This window comes from Streptopelia decaocto, assembly GCF_964273445.1.
Source record: "Streptopelia decaocto genome assembly, chromosome: 2".
Lineage (NCBI taxonomy): Eukaryota > Metazoa > Chordata > Aves > Columbiformes > Columbidae > Streptopelia > Streptopelia decaocto.
The window spans coordinates 53803451-53816876 of NC_138655.1; the positions used below are offsets into that span (position 1 = coordinate 53803451).

General features: G+C 38.2%; 1 protein-coding gene across 8 annotated transcripts in view; it reads left to right on the forward strand.

Annotated features, from left to right (window-relative positions):
* Positions 1-13426, forward strand: part of PTPRM (protein tyrosine phosphatase receptor type M) — a 470229-nt gene that overhangs the window by 431000 nt on the left and 25803 nt on the right. For all 8 annotated transcript variants that reach the window (XM_082045023.1, XM_082045024.1, XM_082045028.1 and 5 more), the window contains one exon: positions 4146-4243. In XM_082045023.1, coding sequence (XP_081901149.1) covers positions 4146-4243 — 98 coding nt within the window. The remainder of the gene's footprint in view (positions 1-4145; positions 4244-13426) is intronic.

Sequence of the window (13426 nt, forward strand, 5' to 3'; positions counted from 1 at the left end):
TCCCTTGCCTGCAGTCAGTGATATTTATAGTTTAAAATGACATTTAACTGCAGGTTTTTTACATAACTTCTTTCTGAAAGGGAGTTTTGTTCTTAACTCCAAATTCTAGCACAGTGAAAAGAGCAAATAGCATGGATTTACAGATTATCAGAACACTGGACTGGCCCATTAATCACACTGTAATTTTGCTTCCTCCTGTGAAATTCTCTGTAAGTTAACCTACTAACAGGTAGTCTTTCCTACTTAAGGGGTTCATTAGAAAAAAAGAGCATTATTGAACTTTTAAACTATTAGCTTGTATTCTGTTCTCCCAGTGATATTTTTTTTATCTCTGTTTTTTTTGCTTTCATGTGTATTTTGAACAATTTTTGCAACATAATGGGTTTGGGGTTTTTAGACAGTGTACTTGCAAAAGAAATCATTGCTTTTTGGCTTTTTTGCCATGCAATCATATCTGTTAATAAGAAAAAATTGTTGTATCTTAAGTTCATTTTGAAGGGCTCATATACAGTAAATAACGAGTGCTAAAATGCAGCTCCCTCTATGCAACTATTAGCTAGTTGTCCTTGACTGGTCAAGTTGCAGGCAGGCACAGTAGCAAACAGCAAGTTTTGCTTCAGGAAAAAGTGAAGGCAGTTGTTACTGGTACTAGAAACTGCAGTAACCATTAGGTAAGGGAACCAGTTTATAACCACCTACTCACACGAGCTGAACACATCTACTCACTGGAAGGAGGTTTATTGCACCCTTTTCAAGACAGAATTTAACTGCTGCGTTTAAGTTCTGTATTTTGTCAGTCCCCTGCCTCCATCAACACGTGCTCATGGCTATCGCTGCCCATGCTCTCTCCATGGGGGACAGCTTAAAGGTATCTGTTCATTTTCTGTACATTTCTAGCTTTAATATCTGTTACTGAATTTGGTTTCAGGTGGACCAAACATTAGCTTGTGAATTTGACATTCTACGCTAGAAAAAGGTTCCTTGTTTAAGCTGCTTACTTTTCTAGAAGTTGAAAAATGACCCATAGATTTACAAGTCACATCTGAGTAAGTGCTGGGGACATTTCAGGATTCAGGTTTTACTTGTTTCTCTGTGTGTTTGCTTTTTTTCCTCGATCTAAACACTTTTTCCTGGTTTCTGGGCTAGTTTATCACATTCAAATTGATCGAATACCCCAGCAGCAATACCAGTTGTTAGAACTGGGTCTCACAATAAAAAGCAGAAATAGAGGCTCTAGAAAGCTCCATGTACAGAAGCAGCTTCTTAAGAGTTTAAACCATTCTTAAAAGCTGTGTGATTTTTCCATTTCCTAATATGTTTGCATTCCCAGAGCAGCAACTAACAACTACTGGTAATACGACTAATGGTTGTGATATATACAAATGACCATTTCTGTTGAGTTTTTTCAATAATGCATTTAATTAGCTTGGGGTTTGGAGGCTTGATTTCTTTTTCTTATTTTCCTTTGCTTTTCATCTTCTGGTTGCACTATGGTGTTGATTTCTTTTTTTCGCAGCAGAAATCTTTGATACCAACTACTGTATTGTGTAGCTAATGGGGTACACCACAGGCTTACTGTTAGGCAGCACGGTACCTTCTCTTCAGACCTGCTCCTCCGGCAAGGGGGCAACTGCTGAGAATAACCTTCCAGCATATTGTGCACACATCTGTTAAGCTGATGCTTAAGAACAATTACAGGCTCTTTTTCTCCCTACCACAAGTCTCTGGAATCAAATTGTTCAGTTCTTCATGACAATAAATCCTCCAACCCTACCCAGTCTCTAAGGCTTTTCAATTCTGGCTGGAGACAAGTAATAATTTATTCATATGTCAGAAAATAATTTGAAAAATGTCAAGAAGAAAAGAAAAATGGGGTAGAAAAGAATTATTTTCTGAGACTTTAAGGTAGGTTTTCGGATATTTTTTTTTCCCATTCAGTGTCCTGAATGTGAAAGAAGTTTGGAGGCTACATGTAAGAATTGGAGAGGAAAAGCAAGGAAACACTTGAGAATACTTGAGGAATGCAGGAAATCCCATCAAACACTTGTAATTATTATTGTCTTATCATTTGAATAGTAAGATTGAGAAGAGCCTACTCAGCACTGCAGAATAGGAGATTTCTTCTGGAAGAACGCGTGAAATCAAACTTGAAATACTTGTCAGAGCGCAGCTGTTTCTCTGGCCTGAAAAATGCTGTTACTTTTTTCCTAAATATATATTTTTTCATAATTTATTATCTTTTTTTTTCTTTATAAAGGATGACAAAATCAAAATCTTTAGGAAGAAATTAGTGTTTGGAATCTCTCCCCATTTGTAATTTGTGTTTTCAGGATCTGAAATGTAGGAATCTTTAAATCACAAGACAAATTATGGTGTCTGTAGAAAAAAAAGTAGAAGTAAATTCTTGCTGTAAATTTCCATAAGGTGGAAAGAGATTTAACTTTTGTCATACTTCAAAATGATATCTCACAGAAGTATCAACTATTGTGTGCTGTAAATTAAGAAACAAAAAAAAAGGTGTCCAGTTTTGCAGCCATGTCAGCTTGAATTTGATAATTTCAGAAACTGTAGTTTCTATTGTGCTATTACTTCTACTCTGAGACCTTCTGACATTTCTTGTGTTGTAACAGTCATAGATTCCTGTTGTTTTAAATGGCTTTTTCTCCTGTTATATGAACTACCAAAGCAAGCAAATAATGGGTGATTATAGGGAAACCTGTGATACTAACTGTATATGCACCATTTTTTAAAGCAGAGAAAATAAGGAGGAGAACACATAACTTCTTTAAATGGTCTGTACAAATTATGGATGGTGATATTATCCTTTGAAATTGCTGAAAATACAAAGAAATTCTTAAAAATCTAAAGTTTTAAATTATTACCATCCTTTTTGTTAAACTTGAGTTTTAAGTAAGTTACGTCCTAACTGTGGTGATATTTGCCTAGTGAGTTGGTTTTGCCTTGCATATAATGTCATAGAATCACAAAGTCATAGAGTTGTACAGTACTTTGGGTTGGAAGAGACCTTTGAAGATCACCTTGTCCAACCTCCCTGCCAGAATAATACAGTAATAATACATTACTACATTTCTCACTAAGTACTTGACTTTCAGAGAGAAATTTTATTTTCAGAGGGATCTCAAAGTACTAAATAACGAGTGCCAAACTACCGAAACCTGTCAATGTATGGTTTTGTAATGCTTTAATAACGTTGGCTTCTTCACTAGAGGAACTCTTAGGCCAATACATTATCCATTTGTCCTCCAATTAGCTGTTTTAAGGTATTCCTCTAATAAGCCACTAATTGCTTACTGCAGTATGGCAGTTCAGTAGTGTATTCAGTATGGATGTTAAGATTATAGTACCTGATAGTAATTTACATTTGTTTATTCTTTTTGGCTCAGTGGTTTTAAAGCAGTGGTTTAAAACCGGGGTGGCACACTGTACATCACGGGTAAGATGTATAGGCTGGAAACAGACAGGACCGGGCAGATGCAAAATGACATGGTTGTTCTCAACATTTTAGATTTCTGTAACATTTCCTGGGGCCTGGTACCCAGCTTCAGCACAGCACTAGAGGAAGCCCTGTGTCTTCATCTACAAAAGCACACAGGTTGTTGGGGAGAGCACTGCTATGCCAGGGTTCTTTACCACTTTCCCGGCTGTTTTGCAAAGTGATACACTGCAGCAAAAAAACAATAACTTCTGTCTCACTTTGGGAAATACAATTTAGGAGCTGAAGTAATTTGATGGATAGCGAATACTAAGAAAAATATTAGAAACCAGGAAAGGCCACATAGTCTATTGAGGCTCATTTCATTCCAAATACACCTTCCCTAGGTTATCATCCAATTGTTAAGAGAAAGAGTAATGTTATCCATTTTTTGTAATTCCACTTCTGGGTATTACAGAGATAAATACCTAAATGCCAGAGAACTAACTTTCTTTAAGAGCGCTATTTCAGGCGAAAAATACTTAAATGCAGATAGGTGGGATGACAGAAAAGAAATTGACCCTAAATGAAAAATATGATGATAGTGAAATGAATATATGTGTATAGTCACGGTTTCTCAAAGTTCCCCAGAGACAGGCTTCCAGTCATGAGACTCTCAGAAAGTAACCTTTCCTTTGATTTATTGTTTCAGGACCAATGCAGGAGACAATATATGACTTTTGGAGAATGGTATGGCATGAAAACACAGCCAGCATAATCATGGTTACTAATCTCGTAGAAGTGGGAAGGGTAAGTGATTTTTACACTTAAAAAGATTAAAGACTTCCAAGGTGTTTGCTTTTGGAAATTAAATAGCAGACCAACAAGATGCTTATATACTGAATATAGCACATAAAATATTTATGACTGCCTCTGCTAAGAGGTTCATTATCAATTATTTTTAAACATGCTGTGGATGCTTGTCTTTGATAACATTAGCACAATGAAAAAGTAACTGATAAAGTGGCTTTCTGTATAGCACAGCTGGCAAAGACTGCCAAAGAGGGAGAGCGTCCTATCTTTGTATATATCTCAGACATACCATTTCTATTAAGGGAAACCAGGGAACTGATTACAGAACAAGGTCATCTGTTTTTTAAGAGAGGCTGAGGGGGAGTAATTCTGAAACAGATTTCTGAGAAAAGTAGTTAAACTATGAAATTGCACCTTCTTCCTAGTATGTTAGTTTAAATCAACATGATTTGTTTGGGTTTTCCTTCCTGTAAGCCTCTGGACTAAACCAGAAAAAATTAGCTTTATTCATTTGTACGTTAAATTTGTTGACCAGGAGGTCTTCAGAAGCTGAGTGGTAAAGGAAAGCTCGAGTTACCTGGTTGATGCTGTGCACTTTCATTTGCGTGGTAACTTCTAAAGTAGGCCTCCTACTCAAGTCATTATGGCTAATTTTGTTTTCAACAGGTATTGAACGTAACCATTTTCTTTGTTTCTTGCAACCGTCAATAACGGAGTCTTTTAATTTACTGCTTTGTCTATGCGCTGGTGTCTTAGTTCTCATTTGGGATTTTTTTTAGAAAATGTGCTTGTGAACTGGGCATATAGCTTTCATTTGGAATGAAAAAAAAAATGCTTTTATTGCAGCTGTTGCAATTACTGTAAATCGAAGTGTTGAAACAAGAAGTCAAGTGCACTTATCTTGGTGTGAGCCACATGGTTTTAAGAGACCTTTTTAATTTCATGCTGATACCCCTCTGCCCTGTGGCACTGGCGTGAGGAGAGTGAGCGCTGTTCATGTGGTGTGAGTCAAAGTGTTGGATCTTGCCTCCTTTTTAGCAAGTCCAGTTTTACAATCTCAATTTATTCTTCCTTATGCTCTTTGTCAATTGTTAATATAAATCCTAACGTTTAGATATCTGGGTGCCCAAGCCTGCCAACAGATCAGGTGCCAGTATTATTTTTAGATGTAAATAAGATGGGATTTTTGACTGCAATTAACACCTGCTGCAGGAACACATGTACAACTAATTGCAGAGACAAAAAAGGGTCATGGAGACTGCTTTAAAAATTTAATCCCTTGAGTGAGGAAGAAGGTAGAAATAGTTGGATAGTCACATACCAATTCAAAATGATGGATTTGTAAGAAGAGGAAGCTCTCCAGCAAACCTCTTCATTAAAGCTTTATACACAGTCCTAAGTACCCAAGCACACAACTTAAAAAGGCGTGTTTTCAGGGTATGGATAAACAAGCCTTAGAACAGAAATAGCATACTGCATGAAACCACATACTGTTTTCCTAAAGTCAATATTTGAAAGCATCAATTAGAGCAAACTGTCAGGTATCATCCAGGGAGACGTCAGTCTTGGTGCCAGCATTGGCGGCCTCAACTCACAACATTCAGGTACCCAGCACGTCCCCTCAGCACCGAGAAACACTTTGTGCTGCTGTGGAGATTTCTTCAGGGTGCAAGAGTCCTAGTGGGATACAGATCCGCAGCTTTGTGGTTTCTGGCAGTGGTAGAAATGACTTTGTTCTCGCTTTCTCTGGAGGCCAACATAGGTGAGATCAGAGAGCAGGAATTGAAATGAGCTTTTAATGGAAATGAGATCGTATGAGCCACAGAACAACGCAGTCACTCCTCCGTTGGTGCCTCTGTCCTGCTCCCAGAGCTGGGACCATCAGCAACAAGGAGGCGTATTACAAACACACCATCTGTCCCACAACCTCTAACACAAGCTCTGTGCCACCTTGATTAGTAATGATTTTAATGGACCTTTTGGTAGCATTCCTGCAGGGCGAACCTTATAACCTTCCCAACCTTGAGGTTTTCTATTTCAGTTGCTGTCGCTGTTGTAAGATTTATAGGGGTTTATTATTTTTATTTTTAACCATCTTGACCCATTGTAAGCCACGAAGGAAAATTCCTTTATATTTTCAGGAAAGAGCAATATCTATTTAACGTGTTTGCCACACAGTGTATGTCCTTCATGAATTAATCATTGAGGGGGCGTATGGGTATTTGTTTACCAGGACTGGCTGGATAGTCATTAAATCAGTGCTAGGAACTTGCTTCTTGCCCTGGAGCATTATGCATCAGGACTGTTTTAATTGCAGATGGAGGAATCACCATGAGGCTGTCCCTAATGCAAGCACCTGCTGCAAATGACTCAGTCCCTGCGTTACCCTCCAGCAGGGTCTGGGTACATCTGCCAATATCTGTCATTATCTGAGGCACGCTTGTCAAAACCGTGCATCCCTTTAAGCTCTTGTGTGTTCCAGCAAGGGACCCTTGTCAGTGTTTCTGGCACCTGCAGACTGCTGTGCACCTGGTATTTAAATGGCACAGAAATGTGTTTTGATTGTTTTCTCTCTTTAATGAACCCACCTGAGGGACATTTAGCTCTTTATCTGGTAGCCTGTTACCCAGTGACTCACATTTACACTGCTTGTGTGGAAATTCAGAATTCGCTTGTGCTGTTATACTAATCCATCTGCCAGAAGTCTTATCACAAAATCTGCAGCGCTCCCTAAGGAGACTTTTGTACTGGTAATTTAAGCTAATGATTTCTAAACATATTTAGTCAGTTTTATGAAGACCTCATTAGAATGTGACTGTTTATTAAAACCGTAAATGAGGTCTCACAGTCATTTAGAAAAATCATTGCTGAGTTGCATGAACAGTTCTTTGATAACAGATGATGGAGTGGTTTTTAGTTAAGATTGGCCTAGGCTGACATAAGAACTTGTACAAAAAGCCTAAACAAATAAGCAGCGCTTGAAGCAGCCTTAAAAAAAATTCTCTGTGTTCTTCATGCTGGGGTCAACAACTTTCTAATCACAACCAAGTTCTCAAAAAGAGAATGACAAGTAGTCAATGGTATAATATATCTACATTGTAGTGCAAGAGTCAGAATTTTCCAAACCACACACTAACAGTTAAAAAGCAAAACCAAGACTCATAAAAACATGTCAGCATGACCATGAGCTATTTCAAAATAATGTATTTTGGTTTATATTAATGCAAGAGGCCTCCATGCTCATGTTTGTATGTGGTAGAACAAGTGAACATGGTAGTGAAATTTCAGACAACATCTTTCCCTGAGACACTTCGCATAAGACAGTGGATTATTCCAGAAGAAAAAAAACCTCTTTATCCCACCAGTGTAGGGATGATAAGAAAACAGACACAAGAGAACATCTTGCTTACTCCAAGAGACTGCTCTGGAGTACAGACTCCAAAAGACAGAGCTGGGTCCTTCTTTAAGTGTCCCAATGTTTGCACACATGGAAACATTTCTTTCCACCCTAAAGAGTTGTGCAGGGAAGAGCTAGGCTATATTCAATTGTGCCATCTAGCTGTCACCACCATCTTTGCTCTTGTTGGGCTGCAACTAATACTTGCTTGGCTGAATCAAAGTTGGCATGTCACATCATTTGTCATTTGTCAGTAGTCGCTTTCTCTCACATTCCTTGTTTTTGCTTGAGGCAGAAGAAATTTAGTAATACCTAATTAATAAATGGTGAAATGCACTGATGAAATTCAGTGGAGGTGGTTGATATATAAACGTGCTGCAAGGACTCATGATTGTCTATCGTGCTTTTAATATAACAAAGTGTTTACAAAAAAGAAATGACTAGAAATAACTATAAAAAAATAAAATCTCACCCCAGGAGCATAGTAATTACAGTAATTAGAGTTTCGCAATTATTATCCAGAATTAGAAAACAGCCAGTGCTAATAGTGTTAATAAGCACACAAAAGACCTTTTTTCAAAAGAAAATGAGGTTGACTACAACAGAATGGGTGTGACACAAACAGAGGAATGAAGGTCAGCCATGGACTGGTTAATAGTCCCTGTGCCTGCACACACACCTTAGCGCAACCGAAATAGCTGAAACAGCCTCTCACCACCATCTTCTCTCTCAGGAGCGTGGTGCTGTCCTGACAGCCATCTCAAACTCCTCCTGCATGATGTTTCCCTCTCAGGAGCCAGCAGGGCTGTATCTGCATAGGGAAAAAGAAAGAACACAGTGGTGGCTTAGCTTTTCCTTTGCTTGTTTGACGGGACCTGCAGTCGACTTGCTACGTGGCACTCACATCTGCATTGCTGCAAAACTGTTGATGGCTCTTACTTTTCATGCTTAAAAAGTATTGGGGTCTATGTGAACCGTACAAAGGTCTTCTGACAGAAAGGGAACATGTCCTCGCTGCTGGCTGGCTACAAAATGTTCCCTGTTGTAAGATAAAATCTAACAGGAGAGAGTTATTCTTCTCTAGAAAGACTGTGTGGGCCCAGCCCTGAGCAATCATATGTGCATGTGCTTGGTCCTTGGGTGAAAGCTTGGTCCTTGTTAAGGATATACAGCCTTGGTCACCATTCAAGAAGCTTTTCTAAGCCAGATACAAATATATTTCCTTAACAAACAAAAACCAGAAGTCTTTATGTGGAAATAGATCTTCTTCAAGTCCACCTGATGATTTGTTTCTGTTAGACATTAGACATCCAAGAAAAAATGCCAAATAAAGCCCTGTCCAAAGACTTCTTACTAAAAACATATGGCAAGAACCAAACAAAACTTCATAGGAAATTCCAGCAACATAAAAACTGTGACATTTGCAATGGACTTGCCACCTGTTCTTAGAATAAAAAGGGATTTTTTTTGACAAAAAACTATTATGAAGCTTGCTCTTACACATTTTACAAATTTTGAGAGGTTTTCATGCAGAAGAATCCTCTGATAAACAAAGGTAAATTCAAACTATTTAAGATTCAAATCACCCATTCTGTAGATATTGCAGAGGTGAAACACAGTGACTCTAACATGTCACAAACAGCACATTTCTATTTAGTATAAATGGAAGAACAATCTCTCTAATTGAAACTGCTTCTAAATGTAATAAGCCAATTACCTACATTGGAATTAATTCAGGATACTGGCATTAGGGCTCCTTAGGAGGTGTGCCAAAGAGTTTGCAAGCATCCTGGTGACTAAGATTTCATTTAACCTTTCTACAAGAAAGAAAGAAACTACATTTTATAAATGAGAGGGAGAAAGGTTGCTATATGAAACCCTTCCCTACCTAATTGTAAATGGTGTTCTTCCCCATCTAGAGAGATCCTTTCTTAATCATGTTTACCCAGAAAACCTGGGGCCTGTGCTTATGGTACATATACATTATATATTGTGTTGTTTTACTTCTGCTTTCATGGGAATTCTAGTATCTCTTGTTGAATAGAGTAGATTTTTTTTCTTTTACAGAGTAGTAATGAGGAAAAAAAAAAAAAAAAGAACAATCGTAATTTAGAACTGCTGTTAATATTTCAAGTTAGTGAACCCTTCTATTCATTAAAGTAGATTTCAGCTTTCTAGACTTCTAACCGGAATTAAAAAATTGCTATTACTCCATTATGTGTAGCAGGGGATGAGCACTTAGGGAAAAAAAATTCATGTTTTTCTTCAGGAAAGAAAAGGAAAGACCCTTTGCAATCATTTAGTAAAGATGTCCCCAGATTAGCAATGTTAGCATCCTCAAACAGGACCTCATCAGCACTGTCCCACGTCACTCAAGGTAGACATGGTTTCAGCTCTCAGGGTTTTGAAGCATTCTCATTTCCAGTACAAGCTATGTTTCAAATAATTTTAATCATCAGAGATTAATATCTTAATGCTCACTAATCCAATTGAGATAATTCACTTTGAGAAATAAATAAAAGATGCATCGAGCCCCTTGTTGGGCTAGCTGCTGACGTGCTGCCAAGGTGGAGGATGTAAGTCTAAGTGCAGCTTGCAAAGAGGCCTTCAAGTTCTTCTTTGAAATGTCAGGGCTAGGGAAATGGCTTCATCACTGCAAGTCTCCTCACCTCAGCAGTCTTGTGAAATTAATCTCTCAGTCTCTCTGTGAAAAAAAAGAAGTATCCTGGAGGCACTGACACAATTTTACCTTGCTTGGTAGAGCAACATGTAGAGCTTTCTAACCTAACATCAGATGATCAGGTTTTAGAGCCAGAAGGCAATCCACTATCTTGGTAGTGCTCTGCAGCTCAACTGTATGCTCATGACTTCACCATTGTGTAGGGGATTAAGACAGGCTAGGAAGAGCTCCAGCTAATCCTGTAATTGTCCTTCATCTTGGCATGGGACCACCCTTCTCATGTGCTCTGTGCTCAGCCTTTTTTCCTCCAGGGCTGTACAGCAGTGCACTTATTTACAGCTTTTTTTTAATGACTAGTGGGAGACAAAATTGCCTAAACGTAAGCAATGAAATAGAGGCAATCCGTATTCTGCTGTTGGTCTTATCAATGAAGGAAGACATACTGCTGCAGCTTAACCTTGTGTTACCTGTACTCTAAAGCAATTCTTCTAGACTAACTCTTTTTTATGGCCAGAGGGAGGCCACACCATGGGTTTGGCTGGCCAGCTTCATTTTATCTAACCCAAGCTACTAGGCTGGGTATAACAGTGTACCCGATTCTTGAGAACAAAGGCATCGTGCTCATTCACTGAGGTGGAAAGCATGAGTGCGCGGCTACTGCTGGGCATGTCCAGAAAACCAGCTGTTCTGGGCAGAAGTTGAATGAGAGTATATCCACCAGGCAACCTGGGATTGTGCTGATAGGGCAACACAGGGCAGCGGAAGGTGGAGAATAGTATCAGCTCAGAGTCGTCACTGGAAGACATTAGACTGAGCTAGTAAAATTCACAGGGACATCTCTCCCCCTCAGGCAGCTGTGAATGACATAAAGACTTCTGGCTGCCTTTGTAGAGCCCCATTCTTGTGATGGTTCCAAACAGTATCTTAAATGTTCTATTTCTCAATACTCTTCCATACCTCTATTAGAAAACTGTAAAATGAGTGTAAAGCAATTAACTCATTTGCTTAAAAGCAAACAAAGAAAATGAGAAAAAAGAGAGACTGGGTTTTATCTTCTGTCAAAGGTTGTTTTATAACTTATAAAATGTTCTTAAATAATGATACATTTTTTTGTTTGAAAAGTATTTAAATAAAAATACTTCCAATTGTTGGATGTCCTTTTACTTCAAGTCAGCCAAATAAAAGTATATGATGTTATGCCAGCTGCACCTGTAAAATATGTTAAAAATTTTCACCAGTGAGCTTGGTTGGTTATTTCATTTTATATCCTACAGGTTTCACTTCAAAATTTATGTCTGACTTATCATCATTACTTAGTTCAGGATTAATTTTAAATTGGAATTATGATACTGCTCTTCACTAACGACAGTCCATGCAATGCATAGCCAGTTATATCACCTTTTGCTAAGAATACTTCAGAATCAAAGGAAATTGGAAACTTTGAATAATCAGCGTTATTTAAACTGTTCTGTACTAACTACAAAGTATATTTCACAGTCAGCTCCCATATTAATTCTGTAATATACCTCCTATTCCAAACCTCTAAGTGAACGAATTACTGTCCTGGCTTTCATAGTGCCTTTAGCTAGATGTGTCACATTGCCAAATGGCTAAATATACAGCTTCAGAAGTCACAATTTGTGTTCATTAGCTATCTACTTCCTACATTGTTTGTTAAATTTAGAAGTAGCAACAACAACTTTCCACCTTCATTTTTAATTCTTAGTTTCTCATATTAAACTATTTTGCTGGGGGATGTAGCTAGGGGGGTGGAAGTAGATAATAATCTTCTCCACATTTCTGAAATTATTAGTAAAATAAACATGTCTGGAACAATTGGACAGTGTACCTTGGGATGAATAGATTAAACTGGAGCATTTTCATTATGTCTCTGGCAATCACCCTTTTATCTCATCTTGTGATGAACATCTGTATTTTTTGGCACTTTGTTAGTATATAAATGCGGGGTGTATCTGAACAAACTCTCAATTATAGTTCTGCTCAGATGAGATTTCAAAATTATGTTTTCTACTTTGTGGACGATATTTACTGTTATGGTAGCAACTGTGTGGAAAAAAATATGAATGCATTTAATATTCAGTTCTGGATTCATGTATCAATTATTTAGCTAAACCTTCTGTTAGTAGTTTTTTTTTGTAAAACATTTACCAAATGTTTATAAAAAGGGAAAGAGATTCATCAAGTCACAGCAGCTAAAGCTGTGCTAAAAAGAAAAAATGAACAAACATATGTTACCAGCAGCTTTACCCATATTTGATGAGTAATACCATATTCTATTTTGTTGCAATTGTCTTTCCTTGTGCAAATAAAGGCCCTAGTCCAACAAACAAGTGTGATTTTGATTTACACTATTTGATGTGCTTCTCTCTTCAAGACACACCTTTGCATTTATTTGGGAGGTCTTGGAGGAGATGGGAGACTAGTCTTTAAGCATTTACTTGACCTTTGGCTCATCAGAAGTCCACACAGTTCCCATGTCTAGAGCTCAGCACGTGCATCAGCGTTGCAGCACAAGAGCCAAAAGCAGGAAAAAACCCTGAATTAAAATAAAAAAAAAAAAAAAAAAGGTTGTGTGGGGTTTTTTTCCCCCTCCCAGTGAGTGAATCATTTAGTGTTGGTCTGTGGCTCTGACTGCAGCTCTGGCACCGTTCCCATGGCTGTTACAGCCCCTATTCCACTTGGGAGAGTTTTCAGGAAATTGTGTTGTCATGGATCCTTCTGCTCAGCTCCAATCTGCTCCGTGCACAAAGTCCCCTGTGCAGCAGAGGAAGAAATCCCTGTCGGGCCCAAGCTGTGTGAGGCACGAAAGGCTGTAACTTCTGTGCCACATCCCTCAGTGCTTCCCTAATTGTTCCACTGGATCATCTTAAATAAGGTTTAAAAAAAGGATGGAAGCAAATCCAACAGTTGAGGCATAAGAAGGTGGGGACTATGCTGTTCTAAATTTGCCTTTCTAAATGGCTCTAGTTCTTAGTCATAAACCAGACTCTCTGGACTTACCAACTTAGAAACAGGCATTTTTTTATTCAAGGCTGAGCAATTTAATTCAGGCAGGGTTGGGTGTTTTTTTGTTTTTTTCCCA